At 33.9% G+C, this 19,699-nt stretch overlaps 1 protein-coding gene across 1 annotated transcript in view; it reads left to right on the top strand.

Moving 5' to 3' along the window:
* The window catches only part of ATP8A1 (ATPase phospholipid transporting 8A1), a 95,231-nt gene that overhangs the window by 38,993 nt on the left and 36,539 nt on the right, over positions 1 to 19,699 (top strand). Inside the window, exons 16-25 of the mRNA XM_031553281.1 lie at positions 1,376 to 1,448; positions 2,743 to 2,848; positions 3,459 to 3,541; positions 3,709 to 3,758; positions 8,915 to 8,984; positions 9,978 to 10,062; positions 13,370 to 13,509; positions 14,284 to 14,422; positions 15,562 to 15,626; positions 19,418 to 19,590. Coding sequence (XP_031409141.1) covers positions 1,376 to 1,448; positions 2,743 to 2,848; positions 3,459 to 3,541; positions 3,709 to 3,758; positions 8,915 to 8,984; positions 9,978 to 10,062; positions 13,370 to 13,509; positions 14,284 to 14,422; positions 15,562 to 15,626; positions 19,418 to 19,590 — 984 coding nt within the window. The remainder of the gene's footprint in view (positions 1 to 1,375; positions 1,449 to 2,742; positions 2,849 to 3,458; positions 3,542 to 3,708; positions 3,759 to 8,914; positions 8,985 to 9,977; positions 10,063 to 13,369; positions 13,510 to 14,283; positions 14,423 to 15,561; positions 15,627 to 19,417; positions 19,591 to 19,699) is intronic.

Below are 19,699 nucleotides of genomic sequence, written 5' to 3' on the forward strand. Positions count from 1 at the left end.
AGCTGTACTTTATAAGCTATCTATGACATGTAAACATTCATAAACAAATTAAAATACTCAGGCAAATTATTTTTTGTGTGTAGGTCCATTGTAATTAAAAACATCTGTTTGACTAATATTTTTAGACTTAAAATAAATAATGTACCAAATTCCAAAGCTTTTAAATATTTTTTTTAAATTATAGATATTTTCTATCTAACTGGAAAACAGTTATACTTACAAGTATTTTTCAGATTTAGTACTAAGAATCTGAAAAATATCCTAAAGTCTTTGTCTAAAAATTTTAAGCAATCAAAGCTTGAAATTTATAAATAAATTGAATGTGTATGAAACTGCTAACATTTTGCCCAGCTGCTTTGCATTTAAAATAAATAAATATAAATCTTGGTGATTGAGGATGCTTTGAATTTCTCACTTCATAACAGGCTTTTGGAAAAAGCTGTCCTTGAGTAGTTATGGAGAATGCTGTCATTTTGCATTCCTTCATGGTAATTCAAGACTATAACAGCTCACTTTTTTGGTTTTCATAAAAGATCTTTAGACTGCCTTTGAGACAAATGTGGCTTATCCTTCAACGTAAATCACTACAGGGCAAAATCCAAAGTAAATGAAAATAATATTTTCCTCTGAGTGGGCTCATTTTTCAGAACTGTTCTGTGTCACTGACTCAACTGGATTGTCTTGATACTCGGCAATCAGTTGATAAAAAGTCTTTCTAGAAGTAGCTACTGCAGCCAGAAGACCTCTGCAGTGTGAACGTTAGTGTGAGACTAACACTAAGATATTTCTCAAGGACTACCTCCATCTAGCGTCTCTTCAGTCCTTTGCTACTTCATCCTTACTTCTGTGTCCTTTATACATCAGTTTAGGTTATTTTGGTCACTAGTAATGGGAAACAAACAGAATGTTTGTCCCATAATGTCTGAACTCAGTTTGCTTACTCCCTCAGGTATGACTTTCTTTTCTGCAAACGTATTGCAAAACAAAAATGCCAAACCTCTTAATTTCTTAAGAAATTTAAGTTCTTCCAGGTATGTGTTGTTCTAAGTCCCTCCAATAATATCCTTCTGTGGAAATCAGATAACAAGAAGCCAGTCTTGCTTTGAAAATTTTATCCTGTGTTATCTGAAGTGAGAAGAAAAACATACCCGAATTCAAGTGTATTTATATAAGGTTTATTAAAATTAGGTAAACTTTGATGACCTCTAACAAATTCCTCTTCCCTTCATTTTTGCACCATGTGTGACTGCAGCCATTCTTGTAACATCTTAAACCAAAATTTATGTTTGACTTTAGCACGGTAACGTATATTATTTGCATATGAACTATTAAGTATATGCTAATGGTGATCTCTCTTTTACCAAATTATTTCTAGGCAGGGCTCACAAAATGGAGACGAAAAAATGTTTAGTGACTCATCACTACTGGAGAATCTTCAAAATAATCATGTAAGTGATACAGAAACAATTACCATTGTTTTCTGAATTTTCAGCGTTGCTTTTAGCAAGTTAAAGTGTTTTCCTATGAGGGAAAATATGTTCTCATGCAGAATCAGCATGCTCTCATGAATACCTTTATATTATTCATTGTTGATGCATGTTAATTAGATCCATCTGGAAATAACATCTGTTTTCTGGTAGATATATAGTATTAAGTGTATATAATATGAGCAAGATCCTTTAAAATTTCAATCTAATTTCAACAAGGTATGTTAAATGCATTTCTAAGTGATTTGGAGAAGAATCTCTAATTTAGCCTTTTGAAGATGCCCTAAAGAATCAGGGGGCCTTCAGTGTAAGAGGACAAACCTGCTCACATTTGGCTAAGAGCTTTGAGTTTGTTTGAGTTCTGTCAGTTACTCGTTAGTGTTCAGTGTGGAATTGTTAGGTTTTCAGATATTATTTTATAAAGTAATTAATTTCATCTTCATTGTTGACATTCTAAGAATGATCTCAAATACTGTATATATGCTATGAGAAACCTTGAGTGAGGTGACTGCTTTGAGCTTATTTAAGGGAAATGCGATAGTTTCCTTTGGAATCATTTTGTTCATTTTGCAAACTTAATCTGTCCTAATATATTCTTTAGTTCTTATTAGTCAAAAACAGTCAGCTGTTTCTGCTTAGATACATTATTTTTCCCTCTCTTGATTAAACTATTTGAAATTCTTTCAGCTTTGCACATTTTTGAAGTGTTTGAGACACTTATCTTAGTATCTTCCTTTAAGAACTAGCCGCCTGACCTTATGTTATTTTGCATATGACTTTCAAGTTCGGTTGCTACGTCTTTCCAAAGGTTCTTAAAAACTATATTAATAAATAAGGTGTTAGACAAAAGCAATGCAGGAAAGAATAGTTTTAATAAAAAAGCTCAAATTGAAAGAGACTTTAGTGAATAATAAGAATTAGCTGTGAAATCATATTATATTTTCATCATTTGGACTTGTCTTCCCTATAAAAAACTTGTTTGAATTACTCTGTGTTTATGGTTTTTCATTTTTGATTCTATGATTGTAAATGATATAAATTCTATCTGCATAGCCTATATTGAAGCACACAAAGAGAAATCATTCTGCACGCTAAAGTTGATATACAGAAGATAATGTCCAGTGGGCTTATCTGTTGATGTTCACAAGAGCAATCTTCTGTTAACATTTTATTGGTTATTGTTTGTCCATATCTATTACTACATTTCAGCAACTTATTGATTAAATTGTTAAACATTTTCTACCATTTTTTTTAGCCGACTGCACCTATAATATGTGAGTTTTTGACAATGATGGCAGTGTGTCATACAGCTGTTCCAGAAAGAGAAGGTGATAAGATTATATACCAAGCAGCATCTCCAGGTGAGAGTCAAGTAATTCAGAGAACATAAACATGCATACTCAACATGCAAATTTTGTTTAAAATTAATTATTTTGAACTATCTTCTGAAATTAAAGAAGAAAGCATCTCTCAAAAAAAGTAGATATCAGCTAGACTGTTTTGTCTAGAAAATAGGAACTTAGGCTTTTCCGATTTGCTTTAGAAAATATATACAGGTTATGTAAGGGCAAAGAGTGATTAACCATGTAGCATTCCTAAGCTGTCATTAGATTGCTGCAAATGTCTGATGGAAGTACTCAAATGCAAATCTAACTGGAACATAAATGTATGTCCTTGCTTGTGAACTGTTTCTGTACTTGGTAACCATGGAATTTAGAACAAAGAATTTGTAATCAAAAATGAACAAAATATGTTTTCAATGTGATAAAAGTAACGATGAGATCCTTTGAGAGTGAGGAAAAAAGTATAGCATAAAAGCTCTAGTTCAAGCCTACTCCCGTTCATAGGAAGTTTTTGAATTCAGGAGAGAACAAAGCAAGGCAAAATCAAAAGCATCCATTAAATCATGGGGGAAACTAACAGTTTCTTCGTACATCTTGTAAAAAAGTACTGCTAATTGATTTGTTGCAGATGAAGGAGCATTGGTCAGAGCAGCAAGACATCTTCGTTTTGTATTCACTGGAAGGACACCTGACTCAGTAATTATAGAATCTGTAAGTACTTTGGAGAAACATTACAGTGCGGTGTATTTGCTGTTACCATATTAAGTAATTACTGAATAACTGCATCATGGTACATATCCAGGTGTTTCTTTTTCTTTAATTCTTCTGCTTTGGATTTTTTTTATTTTAATTTTTTAATTCTCACTTTTGTTTTTCAGTTAGGACATGAAGAAAGATATGAATTGCTAAATGTGCTAGAATTTACAAGGTAAGCACTTAATGTCAATTTGTGAAAATACATTGAATTTATCATGGATAAAAATTAATGTTTTTTTATATTCTTACAGGCAAGCTGTACAGGCTTGGCTTTTATTTCTATAATATGTGGTGAGGCAAAGTAATGCACATGATTAAGACCAAACTTCTGTTTTTTCTGACAAAATGTTTATGGAGACGTATTTGGTGTTATCTTTTTGGCTAATATTTTTCACATTTGCTTTTGCTCATTTCCAAAAACTTTTACTCTCAAAAGATGATGTGAAGTGAAATAGTATATTAAGATACTTGAAGCTAAATATATTCTTGAAAGTGCTAGAATAATCTGATGTTTTGAAATTTATATTTGGAAGCAAGGGGAAGCCTCAAGTGCTACAGGTAATTTATGTTTGCTTTGACTGATAGAATGTCATTTTACACTTGACTTCGTATATACATGCTTTTTATTTATTTAGATAATCCAGATTGAAGTCCATTCTTTACTGAGCTGGAATCCTAGAGCATCAATTAGTTTTCTTGGAAAGTGACTTTTCACTTTGCTTTCAGTTAAAAATGCCTGTCCAAGAAATTGGAATTGTAAAGATCCTCATAGTATGCAGTTTTATTTGTTATGTAAACTAGTTTAAGTTAAGTTGTATCCATGATTGCAATTTATTTTTTAAGCGTTCATGTAGTCCTGCTGCTTACTTTGTCACAGGATGGGGAGAAGTTTCTGTGCTGAATCTTTTCTTTTTTTTTTTAGAATGGTTTCTTACAATTGTGCTTGTGATAAGTGACCATTATTTACCTTTCCCTGTCCTGTTTTGGTTTGCTTGAGCTTACCTTGAAGATTCAGGCAGACTCAATAAGTAAATTCCAAAGCAGTAGAAGTGATGGGGTTGAAGATAGACAGTTGCCTGTGGTTTATGATAAAAGAAATAATGTGAAACATAGGAAAAAATCCGTGGAGTAGAATAAAACAATAATGCTACAGATACATTTTTTTTTAGTGCTTTGAATGTGTTTTAATTATGCTTGCAATGCTTGCAATTAACTTTAATTAATGTTTTCATATGTACTGTGGAAGACATAATTGAAAATTTTCAGGCTTATGCCATTATTTCATTTTCCTGTAGGCACTTTTTCTCATTTTGTGTTCTGAAAATGTAGCGAGCATGTAGCACATCCAGTTTTATATTGTTAGTTTGACATCTGTAGAAATTTATTCATGGGATAACTGTAATGGATTCCTACTTTGTTCCTGCTTTTGATCTTTATCTTAATTTCATCTCTCTCTTCAACATTCTGTATTAGTCTAAGACTGTTCTCCACGAAGTATCACTGTTTAAAATACAGATTTTTTAATCTTAGCTTTTGGAGAATTTAGGTTTTCAGTGGATACCAATATATCTAGTTTACCAAGCACTCAGTTTCTGTAGCTGCTTTTGTTCTTGTTCTGTATTTAGCTTTACTTGGAACTGACTTGTTGGAAGCACTAGAGGTCACCCTTGTTCCACAGCAGAAGAAACTTTTGCTCCAAAACCCAACACAAACTGTGTGGGTAGGAGCATGTACCTTCAGATGTGTGGTCTGTAGCAGTCAACACTCCTGAGTAAAGAGTTTCCAGATGTTCTAAGGTGTTTTTGCCCCAGAAGAAATGCAGATTTCTTACTATCTTCCTACACAAGATACAGCTGTTCAGCAAGTAGAGTGTAACACTGTCGACATCTGATAAAGTACTTCTGCAGAGAAGTTACAGAAGTAGAACTTGTAGAAATGCTTGATGGAGTTGTTTTATGGTATCCTCTTTTTACAGTGGTCATATATGTGCTTGTGAAAATAGTAGTAATATACAATATGCTGCATCGATCTCTCCAAAAATAACACCTCCTATTTATTTCCATGAAAGCTACAGAAAAGACAAGGAGTAACACTATTTGATGGAGCAAGTTCTCAGCTACAAAACACTATCTTTCAACACAGTGACCACCATTAGTTATGTTTTTTTGCCAGTGATGAAAAAGAGCCTGTATGCTGTGCTTGTAAAAATCTGTACCAGCAGAAGTGACCATTACCACTGCTGAAATGGACCACCCACCACCTTACTGTGCTCACATCCTCTGTTTGGTCTCCATAAATGTTCAGCAAGTGTCAATGAATGTCAATGAGTACCATTTTTTTTATTTAATTCCATGCCTTTGTTTCATACGCACTTACATGTCAGACACCATTTTGTCAGATCCTCTGCTGCCATGTGATGAGTACGTGCACTGTCTTTTCACCTAACTAGGCAGAGAGTTGGAAAACGAGTGTGAATTTGAGCATGTGATTCCTCATTTCAGTAAGCATAAGCTATCTCTGTTATCAGTGCACAAATTGCTCATCAGTGCAACATGGCATTGCATCAGCAGTGTTCCCGATGGAAGTTTTGATGACACCTACTTGTTAGATTAGTAAAATCTATTAAAATTTTAGTACTGTAATTAATTCCATTGATAATTATATTTCAGTATCTGGAATATGCAGCATCTATGGATTTAACTTACTAATTTTCACCTGCATCCCTGGAGCATGTCTCCACATTCTAGCAGTTGTCTTCCATGTTAGTTACAGGGTAAGGCTTCTGATCTAGAGACTATAACTTGTCCAAAATGCATTAAGAGGTTGACTAGTCCCACACCTCACCAGTTTTAGGAATAATACACTGTATAATCAATGGATATAGAGATGGTGTATATATGTGTGTATATATATGTATGTATGATATGTGTGTGTGTGTGTGTGTATCCAGGAGCTTGGCAAATATAATTTATATTGGAGTAATGAGAGAAAGTCACTCACCCTGTCCTGGGCTCGCAAGATGAACTCCAATGGATCAGATCTCCAGAGAGAGATCCTTCCCCACTGGCAGTCAGCTCTTAAATGGGTCTAGGAGAGGTGGAGCCAGGCTCCACTCCTTCCTGCAGTACAGGTGATTTGCCTTCACCTGTGCTCCCATGGTCGACTCGCCTCAGGTGATCAGTCAGAGGTTCAGGCTGTGATTCAGCAGCCCCATACATACACATTGCCTTGGCTGTTGTTCTGAGCAAGCATAAGGCCTTCTAGAGCATTTGAGATCTTACCCCTTCTCTAGATAAGAGCCTGGATTTCTGTTTTGTTTTCTAACTGGAGAGGAATACTTCTAAAGGTAGAAAAAGAACAAGTGGCTGACAGAGGAGGTATCAAACTTAGGTAGGTAGCAGTGCTTGTTTTCTGTGTTTGCATGGTTAAACTCTGATATTTTTTTTTATCTTAAACTTGAGATAGACATTCTGTATTTAGAAGGGGCTCATCAAGAATGTTTCTGTCTCTTTATGATGCTTCTGGCCATCTGTAATCTCATGGCAATTCCATGGGATTTACCAGCTATTCTACCTCCTATGAGAAGAAAACAAAAAGTTGGTATCACATTGATAGTTATGTGCAGTAGTGCAATTTTTTTGGTTTTTGTATTTCATCACGAAAAATAAATAATACTGTCACGACAGTGAAAACACATAAAAATTTAGAAGTCTTTGACAGTAAGTCCTGCCAATTGGCTTTCTTTGACCCTTTCAGCCAAGGTTCAATAGCTGTCTTCAGCTTTCACAAAGCTGCAGGAAAACCTTGGTTGTTCTTTAATACATCTTTGACAGATTGATCAGCATGCAGCTATATGCAGAACTTCAGATTCTGGTATTACAAGACAACTTTGTTAGTAGCTGTCAAGGGTGGATATGTGTATACACACATAAACATATGTGTTTGTGTGTATATGTATGTAAACAGTTTTATAAATATATATACACATTTTAGAAAAAACAAACCCTAAATAGCTGGGTCCTCCATAGTCTTCACATTCAGACAGATATAATAAATTAAGATAGCTATAGGCTGAACAATCATGCCAGGAATCAAAGTGAATCTCAGAAGTTGCCTTTATTATGCAACATAAGTGCAGTTTAGGTTATTTGAATTTCTCAATGATTATCTTAGCAGATGCCCAACTGGATAGAGTGTAAGGACTTATGAAATCTTGATTATCTGAGATTTTTTTAGATTAGAGATGAAATAGATATTCACTGCTGCAAATATTTCTCTTCTTATGCTTTCTTATGTGATAATCAGAGGAGAAATGCAATTAAATATTGCTATTCAAATCTGTAGTTGAAGTAAAGTGCACACAAAAAATACTTTTTTGAAGATAATATTCAGTCAATTGCTTCACCAGTAATTTTAAAAATTATTTCCTCAACCTATCTTCACGTATTCCACTTACAGGATGTTTTCCTTGGCAATCTAAACTATTGTACATTAATGCTATTTGATGATCTATAAATGAGATCCAATTCCTAACTGGAACTGAACTTATAAATGGACCATTTACTTCCATCTGTTTTGTGCATTTTACTGTGAAGTATATGCATGATAAATTATTTTTGTTCCCTAAATAGTTTCTGTGGATTTATTTTTAATAATTGAAGTTTGATAGAAGTGTGGTATAAATACACATTTTGGCTGGACATGAACTTGAATCTAAAGTAGGCTTGTTGGAGAACCTCAAAGAGACAAGAGAAAACTAAGGTGACTGTCTTGTCCATGCTTTCTTCTCATTCCTACTATGACCTTAATCACTAGAACTGAAAGAAAAAGTACTTCTAAGTCATCAACAATTAAGAGCTAGAGGGTAGGTAATATTAAGCAAGGCACCTTGTAAGTCTCAGCATGCTGAAAACACTGCATAATAAATTAAACTGAAGTATTTGTCAATAGTAACACAGTGCAGAGGCCTAGAGACTCTTTCTGTTTAGCTGGTAAAGAAGGACTTTATGACTGGCCACAAATGCTTTTTGTGATAAGATGCTTTCTTTGTGATCAGTAGAGAGCATTAAGATGACAGTAAAGGTTCTTAAATTCTTTTTAGAGGGAAAGATCTACAAAGTGCACAGACAGACTACATTAACTTCAGTGATTAGACAGCAAAATTTTCATTTTCATCCCAGTCACCTGAGAAGAACATTTGGAAAAGATGAGCCTTATTTCTTTTCCTCTGTATTTTGTAACTTAAATATTGACAGCTTTAGGGAAAACATTGGTAAATGTTTATGTTTATGTTTATGAACCACCTACTTACTGGGCACTTAATTTCAGTTCTAGGAAGAGAATGTCAGTGATAGTTCGCACGCCAACGGGAAAGTTAAGACTCTACTGCAAAGGAGCCGTGAGTTTTAAAATATTTTCACTGTATCAAAGAACATGCTAACAATACAAATATGCATGCAGAAAGTTAGAACTGTAATGAAAACACGGAAAGTGGTGTGAGATATGGGAAGGAGCATTGGTAACTTTTTCAGTGTATGTGTTTTTATTGTGTAGTTTTTAATGTAGTGGACTAATGTATTCCTTGTTTTACTGTCTATGAAGGTAAGGAAGACTCATTCATCTTATTCTTTGTACTTTAATTAAATACTTTTATACTGTCAATTAATTTCCTTCTGTATTCCAAGAAAATGGTTGAAGGTATTGCTAAATATATCATTTTCTTGCTGGAGTAGCTGAGCATGAGTCGCTAGGTGGAAATAGTAGTCTGCCAGGAAAGACTACGTGGTAGTTTTAACCTGTCGTCAGTGTTAGGCCAATTCTGTGTCTTCCTGAATAGAGGCTCTATGGAAAGAAAATTCCCATATGCACTATGATTAGGGTATGACAGAGCTGCTTATTAGTTCTTTGTCCATTATCTAAATTGAAATTTGATCAGAGGATGATGCAAATCTAATTCCTGAATGGTTCAAAGAGGTAAAGGTGATTGAATATAAATGTACATTCAATATCTTCTTGTGGAAACAAGATGCTATCATTAACGTTCTGTGTATCAGGGTGGTTACAAAAGCCTTAAAATGACATTTAACAAAAACTTATTTTAACTTTGGGGCTTAAAATGCTGTCTTTGTCTTAATATTAAAGAGATCAAAAGACTCCACAAAGAAGAAGCTGTACTTTTCAAAATGAAAAAAAATAACAGCAAAACATGTAGTAAATGAATTACATCATAGCAGAATTTGCAAATTTAGGGATTCATTTTTTATACTGAAATAAATATGGTGCTACATATTTTTCCTGCTGTTTTTCCTGCATTATTTTTATTGTGTACAGAACAAAACTTCTTTTTTTTTTCCTATTGAATTGGTTTGCATTCATTTTATTTGTGTTGTAGGATACTGTAATTTATGACCGCCTTGCTGAAAGTTCAAAATACAAAGAAATCACCTTAAAACATTTAGAGCAGTTTGCTACTGAAGGTGAGTAATACAATGCAAACGCAGAATTTCTTCACTGTTCAACTCAGTTTTCCAATCTTATGTTGCTGTAGTGGTAATTTAGAAAATTGTTTTCGTTTTCATCCCTAAAATATAATAATCTTCCTAAGAATCTTTGGTAGTAAATTTGTGGTTTTAGGCTTTTAAAACAGAATACATTTTTCCAATGAACAAACAGATTGCACAGTTCTTTGTTTCTTTGTAGGTTTCATCTTTCATGACTACTTTCATCTCCCCTCACGCAACGTATGTTGTAGGGATGGTGCACAGGAAAAGGCAAAGATGCTTGGTTATGACTAGCATAGTGCTTTTAAGGCAGCTTTACATTACTTCTGTTACCAGTCACAATAAGGGGAACTGTAATCACTGTTTTCCATATGCTACTTTTTAACAACCGCTGTTTCAAAGCAATTATTCCATTAAGGCTTATTAAATAAGAGCAGTAAGTAAAATTTAAGACTATGAAATTAACGTGATTGATACAAACAGCCAGTTATTAAATAGAAGTGGTTTCCACTTTTAGGCAGACTGTAGAAAGTCCTGTGCTTTGATATAAGTTCACCCAGCACTTCTTCCTTTATTAAAGATAACAAAAATGGGGGAGTGTCAGGCATTATGGAGGTGTGCTGTGAAGTATTGTAGTGTTTTAGTTTATTCTTGGAAGAGAGTGGCTGGAAGCAGGATTATAATAGTTAATGAGAATATGAAATGCAACTTTTACCTCTTCATTTATTCTAATACTCTCTTACTAGGACATTGAAAGTAACTTCAACGTGTTTTTAAGAAATAAGCTTACAGTTGAAGGCAAACTTAATTAAAACATTTTCTTTTCATAATGCTGGATATCTGGTCAAATGCTATTGTATCAGGAAAGATACTTTTTCTGCTTGTTAGGCATATGACTTCTCTAAATGTTTTTTTTTTTTTCTCTTTTGATTTATCATGTAATTAAGCATTTTGGTTAGTGTAATAGTCAGCAACTTCGGACTCTTGATTTTGTTTGTGACAGCAGAAGCAAGCCACAGATCGTTCTCCATATTAAGATCACTGCAGGAAACATTTCATTAGCCTTAAAAAAAATGAACAGAAAAGAAGTCTTACAAATATTAGAAATCAGAGTAAATTTCTAAAAGAAACTTGAAAGCAGAACTAAAACTGAATACATTTGACAAATAGTACAACAAGAAACTTCAGATGCATCCTTTCACTATAAGAATCCAGCTCTGAGCTGACTGGCCCGTTTGGGGAACTATTTTCATGACCTAACCAGGACCAGTCAAGGAAGAGATAATTAGATATGAAGTTAGTTTGGGATGTGAGTCTATACGTTTGGTTGCAGAAAAGATAAACGTAAAATCAGTATCTGTTACCCTGTGTGAACTAATAGGAGAATTTGATTTCAATTCTTAACAATATTCCCATTAGATCAGTGGTACAAATGATACTGTGTTTTTTTAGCGCTCAGGTTGGACTGATGGAAATAAAAATAAAAAGCAAAGGATTTTGCCCTTCTTTAAAACCAGAGATGATATGTATTGACATTAAGAAGTTTGTTCAAGAGATTTTCACCAGATGAAAAGATACACTGTTCAGAAGTGAATTGCTAACCTTTCAAAAACACTAAATTCAATCTGAAGGAAAAAAAACTAGCAGAAGTACTTCTCTCTGGAATCGATTAATGAAATTGGTATTTATTTTTGCATCAGATCTAAATTGCAGCCAATGATGTTGCAAGGGTTTCTCATGTGTAGCCTTTCATGTGGTCAGTACAGTATGTCCTTGGCATTTGCTGCATGTTCTTGGTGTGTTCAAAAATGAAGTGGTTAGCATGGCTGGCATTTATATCTAAGCATTTACTAAGCTTGAGTGTTAATGCCTGCTTGGATAAATAGAGAAAGTGTATGATTTTTCTGTGTTGTTGTTCCAGTTTGTTACACAGCTGACTTAATGATGCTCTGTTTGCTACTTTTTATTAGGAAGATTCTTTTAAATTAAAATTAATATAAATCTTTCCAATTAAAAATAGAAAAATAATTACACTCTGATTAAAAAAAAAAAAAAAAAAAAGCGTTGAAAGACAAATTTGCTCACATTTGGTAATTTTTTCTCTTTATTTCATCATCTGCATAAAATATTTTGAAGGAATTGTGGAAATACTACTACTGTTAGTCATTAATTCTTTTCCTCCTCCTTCTTACCTCATTCATTAGTTTTAATCTTGCTAACATATCCTTTTTAAACAAAAATGTTAGTAGTAATTCATTTGATTTGTTAAGTTTTTGGAGCTAGGTGGTAAGAAGCTGTGATCATAACAGTACTCAGTTGGCAGTGCATTAGGAATACAAATGGTTTACATTCTGATAAAATTAGTTATGTATCTTAAATGAAAGAAAATTGTTTTATGCCATGTCAAGCCTCTTTCAGCGTTTCAAGATTGCTGTTGATGCTCGTCTATTCACAACGGAACAATGTTCAAATATGTTGTGTTTGTCCGTCGCTGGTTAAGATGCTCCCCACCTCCTAGAGAACAGTGGTTAAATGCTCTAGGGTGATGCAGTAGTCCTGCCTATACCTCTTCTAAACTTCCATGCCAGCAAATTCTGGTTTCAGACAATTTAATTTGGCTAGAGCAATGCCCTTCTCTGTATATAAAGAGTTAATCCAGTTTCGTGCCATGGAACCACAAAAATCTCATGATACGTGAAAGCAAACTGTTAGGATGTACCTGTCTACTTAAACTGAAATTAAATCTGTGCGGACAGAAAATATATGGCGGTTTTTTCCGTAATTTTGCAGCCTCAAATTCTCACTGTAGTGCTCAGTCTAGGTTTCTGCTGAAGGAAAAATTCTATTATTTATCTGTAACTACTGCAAAGATTAAAATAAAATCCCAAAATGTTGCCTTTATTCAAAGGTTTTATTTTAAGAATTTGGAACATTAAGAAAATCTGTGGGGTGAGGAAATAAAATTTGATGAGATTCAGCTTTGTCTTCTATGTGGTGAATTTTAAATTTCAGCTCAGAACTTTCTGAGGACATTTGGGGAGGTGTGAAAGAGGAGAAATTATAACACGATGATATATTTTAACCTTCATTATAGATTTATTGCTTCTCATCATAGCAGCATTTAAGTTTATTATACTTTTTGCTTTAGAAATTTCTTCGAGACATGCAGCAGTATGCTGAAAATCAGACATGAACAAATATAATGAAAAAACGCTTGTAGTAGTTACTCATTGTATCTATATCAAGGAAACAAATGATGGTTTACTATCTGCTTTCTCTTTAGGCTTAAGAACCTTGTGTTTTGCTGTGGCTGAGATTTCAGAAAGCGATTATCAAGAATGGTTAGATGTCTATCACCGTGCTTCTACAGCTATACAAAACAGAGCACTCAAACTTGAGGAGAGCTATGAACTAATTGAGAAAGTATGTGCAGTTTTCTGGGGATTTCTTTATATAATATGAAATCTAAGTGACTGACAAATAATGCTTTGATAGAAAAAGCTCTAGCGTTATACTGATGGATACGTCATATAGCCCTTGCAACTGAGGTGACTGAAATGAAAGATTACTTTGTCAAAGTTTTGACAGAAAATAACTTCTTTCCTGGAAAGTATTGATTTTTGCGTTTTTTGTAAAGGTTTTTTGTTTTTCAGGGTTGCTCTTTTATGGAATAAAGTAGGTAATAAATAAACAGCTGCTAAGTTCTATACTGATCACAGAAACAGATAAAAGTTAAGGTCATCCAGACATAACCCCCTGCTTCAGGGCTAGATCAGGTTGCCCAGCAGTATAATAAAATTTTAAGGGAATTTTCTCAGCTGTGCTAATCGATTTTATAGAGCTAAACTATTCTTCTTCCCCTTTTTCTGAATTTAAATTTCTTTTCTTGGTTTTTAAAAACTGTCAGATTCCGTTGATGAAACTGCTTAAAATACAGAGCCTGAAAAAAAATTGAGTGTTTAATCAATCAAAAAGAAAGGTGTGAACATACAGTTTCAGTCAACTGTAGGACTTGAGTTTATATATGTGAGCAATTTAAGCAGATGTGTGGAAGAGTCTTAAAAATATACCAGATTCATGAATTTTAAAAACATTAATTTCGTCATAAATATGCAATATTAAACAAAAACAGACTAAAAGATTAAAACTGAATTTAAACTGGAAAATCTTCATGTGCTGGATATTTTATGTTCACAGAATCTTCAGCTGCTTGGAGCAACAGCAATTGAAGATAAACTACAAGACAAAGTGCCTGAGACCATAGAAACACTCATGAAAGCTGACATAAAAATTTGGATACTTACTGGGGACAAACAAGAAACTGCCATTAACATCGGTATTACAATTGCATTTACTTGATGGCTTTGTTGATAGAGTAAAATTGTTTTCAGAATGGAAAGGTATTTTGTAGAATAATGCTACTATGTGGCATTCAAGAATTTAAATAATAATTTATTTTTCAGTCTCTGGTAGGAGAAGAGTGGGTAATAGTCGTTTTTTTCCTCCATTGCAAAGCTAACAGCAAAAAAATCTCCTATTTCCTCCTAGAGAGGAGGAAAAAAATGAGAAGGTATAATGTTAATAAAATATAAGTATTTCCTTTCTTTATTTTTCATTCTTTCAAGAAATGCTGATAGGAACTATGATCTTAAATAAAGTAAAGCACATAGTTTGTGAAGTAAAGTACTATAATCTTTACCATCAGTCAGAGATTTCCTTTGATTGTTCCCTTGTATTTTAAGGGAGGGAGGAAGGGAATAATGTATTAACTAAACTAAGCAGTAATAAACCTGTATTTTTAAATAGTAATACATGAAAACTGTATTGAAGACTTAGTACACCTTACAGTAGCCTAAATGTGTCCTAAAAATAATTTTGATTAATGTACTCTGTTACAATTACTGTATTTAATGTTAAAAATATCTATATTTGCCCATGAGATGGCTGGTCTGAGGTCATTTTCATCTCTTCAAACCTTGAGGTTTGAGGATATAAGTATCATACCAATATTTTCATTTTAATTATGTATATAATATTATATATTTATTTGACATGGCATAATTAGATCATTGTACAAATTCTGCTTAAAACATCAAACAACAGAAAAGAATGGTTAAATTTACATATGCAAATGTTACATGAAATGCAACTTGCATTCAAAAAATTTCCAGTGCTAAGGAGGATCTATTTGCTGTTTTCAACTATCTGAAGGCAATTTACAGAAAATGTGTGCCTTATTCGGAGTTGCTCAGAAGAAGAACAAGAAACACCTGTCATAAGTTGCAACGGTGAAAAATTCTAACCATTCTGACTTACTATCTCTAATTTCTATGGAATGCAGAATACTGTTTTGTTGGTTTTTTTCCCAGTGCTTTCAACTGGGGAGCTCTAATTTTAATTCTCTCACAGAAAAAAGTGCAATGTGTTACATTGGATTTGCTGGAACTAACTGTTGAAAAAAAAATGTCCTTACAGGTCACTCCTGTAAACTTCTGAGAAAGAACATGGGACTGATTGTTATAAATGAAGGCTCTCTTGATGTAAGTAAAACATGCAAATTTGTAAGTTAATAAAACATCACTATTTTCTGCATAAAATATCCAGATAAAATATGCTGGTGCCGTTCTCTCGGGGAATCTTAAATGAGCTTTATAGCAGAAGAGTTTCCTCTGTCCAAGAGGCTTCAGGAGAAAACCCTGGAATTAAGCTTGCATTAGGACTTAGGGAAAGGAAGGGAGGGATAAGTGAATGGGAAATATGAGAATCAGCAAGAGTGGATTTCCTTAACTGAAGGATTCAGTGGTAGTGTGTAAAGTAGGCTATAACATGAACTCACAGAATCACAGAATGGCATGGATTAGAAGGGACCTCAAAGATCATGAATCTCCAACCTCCCCATTTAATACTAGACCAGATTGCCCAGGGTAACGAGAATACTTTTTTAAAAAACTAAGTACTTTTTTAAATGTTTTGAGTCATTTAGAACAGCACACTTTCAATGTTGAAGCATGAACATCACAGTGATTTCATTTTAAATATGAACTATTTTAACTGACATATCCTTTCTGATAAAATTGAAAGTAAAATCAGAATTGAAAACAGAACAGGCAGCAGCTCTTGATTAATATTTGAAAATAGTTTATTGATACAGTAAGTAATTTCACAAATAGCTTGTGATATTAATGAAGAAAGGCAATCTTCTTCTGTTCCTAGTTTATGTATTTGAATAGCTTATGAAAGTTTGTGATTATTGTTTTTAGAGAGGGGAGGGAGAAAAAAGTTTTTTGTTTAAGCCCTTTACTTTTAAGTTTTTCATTCCTCAACCACTCTATAACATGAGAGCTTCTTTATTGCATTTAGATTATTTACACAGACTGATGGATTGCAGAACTACTGCAGTACTAAATCAATGGATTTGAAACAGAAGTTTGTCAATTTTGTATACTTCTTCATATGTGATGAAATAATGAGATAGTTTTACTTAAATACTAAATGGAGTCCAATAAAAAAAAAACAGAAAACAACAAGCATTGCACAGTAAAAAGTCAAATTTATTTTAAGCAGTATTTTTTAAAAACATACGTTAATAAAGTTTAAGAAGAAATGGTATTCAAGCTGAACATGAATACCAAAGAACAGATTCATGACAATTGAAATTGCATTTGCAAACTGGCCCCTTTCATGTCTGTGCATGCTAATAACTTAAGTTGCTTTTTCAGGAACAGTTAAATGTGGCAATCAACTTTAGGGCAAGAGGCACTTTATTTTAATATAGTAAATGAACTTTGTGCTGACATTTTAACAAGTGACTACATTAAAAATTTTCTGCCTCATTTAATGGTCTTTATTTCACTGTTTGGTTAATACATCCTTTGTCTCCTTGCTGTGGTTTTTCCTTGCTTTATGGTCGGGTTTGGGAGTCAGTCTCCATTACTAGTGCAACTGCTTGAATCAAAACTGGCCTTGAAAACTCTGACCGGGTAGCAGAGCTTTAGGAGATGTTGAGAGAAGTGGATTGCTGCAATCAAAGAACCTTAAGTCAGAACAGCTGGAAGAATGGATGCAATTTCTCTTCTGCATGCCAAGGGCAGTTGACAATCAGGCGATAATAATTGGCTGGAATAATATCTGTTAATTTATATGGCTTCTTTGGCTTCTTAGCAACTTAGGTCCACAACTCATACTGGGACCCTGTGCTCCATCTTGCAGTGCAACTGTGCTCCCATGAGGGATGCTGAGCAGCCAGTTCTTACAGTACAGGAGGACTATGAAATCTTGAAGTAGAATCATGATATAGGAATCTTGGAGGGCACAGAACTTCCTTACCCCACAGTGTAGTGGGACCTGTCTGTTTAGAGAATGATTGCTATGATATTTCTCTCCTCCTTGGTTCTGCAAAGTATGGATATAGCCTCATGGCTTTATAAGGGTTGATATACACTCATAGGAGTTAGGAAGGTTGAACTTCTTTTGGTTTGCTCATTCCTGACAGTACTGAAAAAAGAATGGTGGTGGTAGGTTGTTCTTAACCTTGTTGTTAAGGTGACACCACAATAGCTTTTGCATACCAATGGCTTCTGAAATGCAAACAGCTCAACACTGATCCTTTAGGGACAGGCAGAGTCCCATGTCCCTAAGACATATAAAACATTTTGAAAATTAAATGTCTCCTCCGTTTGGTCATTAATACAGCCTTAGCATTCAAAACACGGGAAACTAGAGACAAAAAAAAAAACAAAAAAAACCCTACTTCAGACTTTTATCCCATCTTAGGGAACTAAGTTTACAAAAAATATGCTGTATTAAGAGATCTTTGTATGAACAAATATCCTTCTTTAATGGAATTAAAAATAACTCCACTATGTCTGTTTTAGCATCCGTTAGGTGGGGTAGAACTGAAATCACTTTCAGGAAACATTTCAGTATCTCTTTTTGCAGCATTATTTGTTTTATGGCTCTACTCTCAGGAACATCTGCTTAGCTTCACAAACAAAATGTGTTTTTGCTTGAAATTTCTTACATAAAAGAAATTTTATTTTATTTTTGCCTCCACATTAACTTAATGGACTGCTAAATGTTAGCATAGTACTGCTAATTATGGATAGAAAACATAATGTATCTTTATTCTTTTGATTGTGATCTTAAGAATACTTAAAACCAAAAGTAGAAAGTAGTTTGATTACCATGAGTTTCACTGAGTAATACCACATGGAAGTGATGTAGGAATAAATGAGGGATGTTTCACTGCTTATGATTGAGTGCACTGGCTTTCAGCATACAGCTACACGTAAGCCCACAAAGGAATTTTAAATATGGCAATTTTACAGTTGTGGTAAGTAATTTGTATTGTCTTGGGGTTTCTTTTTGTTTGTTTGTAATTAGTAGCATGCCTGGAGCTACCTGGCAGAATGTGTGTGATAAAAAATTGAGGGCAATTTAAACAAGAGTTGATAACTGTATGTATGAGGAGAAACAATAGATGAGGATAATATGAAGTTACAGGCTCTTGTGTTACTTAAGCTTTGTCGGAAGCTGAGTAGTCTGTGGAGATTAGGAAAAGTTGATACTTTCTTGCACGCTGTAGTGTTGCATAATGGACAGAGGCACTCTGAAAAATAGTTACAGAAGTTATTGTCATTTTTAAGAATTTTTGTTGTGTCACCTTACTCTTGGAGTTTCCACAGAGGGAGAGACAAGAAATCTGGAGTACAGAACTCCCCAACAGACTAATCTTCTTTTAGATAAACCAATTAGCCTTTAAAAGACCAGTAGAAGCTAAGTAGCCAGACAGCACAGTCAGCACGTGGAGACAGGTGAAGTTGAGATTTGTTTCAGAGTATTTGAAATTTTAATTACTTCTTGAAGTTTTCTTTTTAGGTGGTTACACCAAATTCTATATACATATGCCTGACATCACTGAAGTAGCACAATTTTTTGGTTGTTAAGCCAGTTTTAATATATATATATATATTGCTGTTTTCATAGGATGCAACAGTTTGTCAAATTCAAATCTATATAAGCAAAAACTTTCATCTTCCTTTCTCTTTCAAAGCCCTTTGTTCTTCTGAGCTGTGAAGGACAGTATATTGTAGCCCTATGAAGCCCTTCATAGAAAGAAATACAACAAGAAATTACTTTTTTTATTCATGACACTCCGTAGTATAGCTGTGCTTGACCTCCCCAAAGCAGGCTAAATACATAATACTGCCGGCTAAATACAGACAAACATACTATTTACTTGTTAACTTAATCAAAAGGAAATTTCCTTTTTACTGAAAGAATACTTAGACTAAAAAACAGAAATAAAAATAACACTTTCTTTGTACAACAGGGAACGAGGGAGACGCTTAGCCATCATTGCAGTACTCTTGGTGATGCTTTAAGGAAGGAAAATGATTTTGCCCTCATTATTGATGGTAAATCTCTGAAGTATGCTTTGACTTTTGGAGTGAGGCAATATTTCCTGGATTTGGCTTTGTCATGTAAAGCTGTTATTTGTTGCAGGTAAGGTTTACGTTGTTCTTTCTCTACAATATTTGTATTGACATGTAAAAATTAAAAAGCTGTTTCCATGACAGAGAAATTATATGTATCCATATCTTCCACCCATAAA

The sequence above is a fragment of the Meleagris gallopavo genome, chromosome 4, assembly GCF_000146605.3.
Source record: "Meleagris gallopavo isolate NT-WF06-2002-E0010 breed Aviagen turkey brand Nicholas breeding stock chromosome 4, Turkey_5.1, whole genome shotgun sequence".
NCBI lineage: Eukaryota > Metazoa > Chordata > Aves > Galliformes > Phasianidae > Meleagris > Meleagris gallopavo.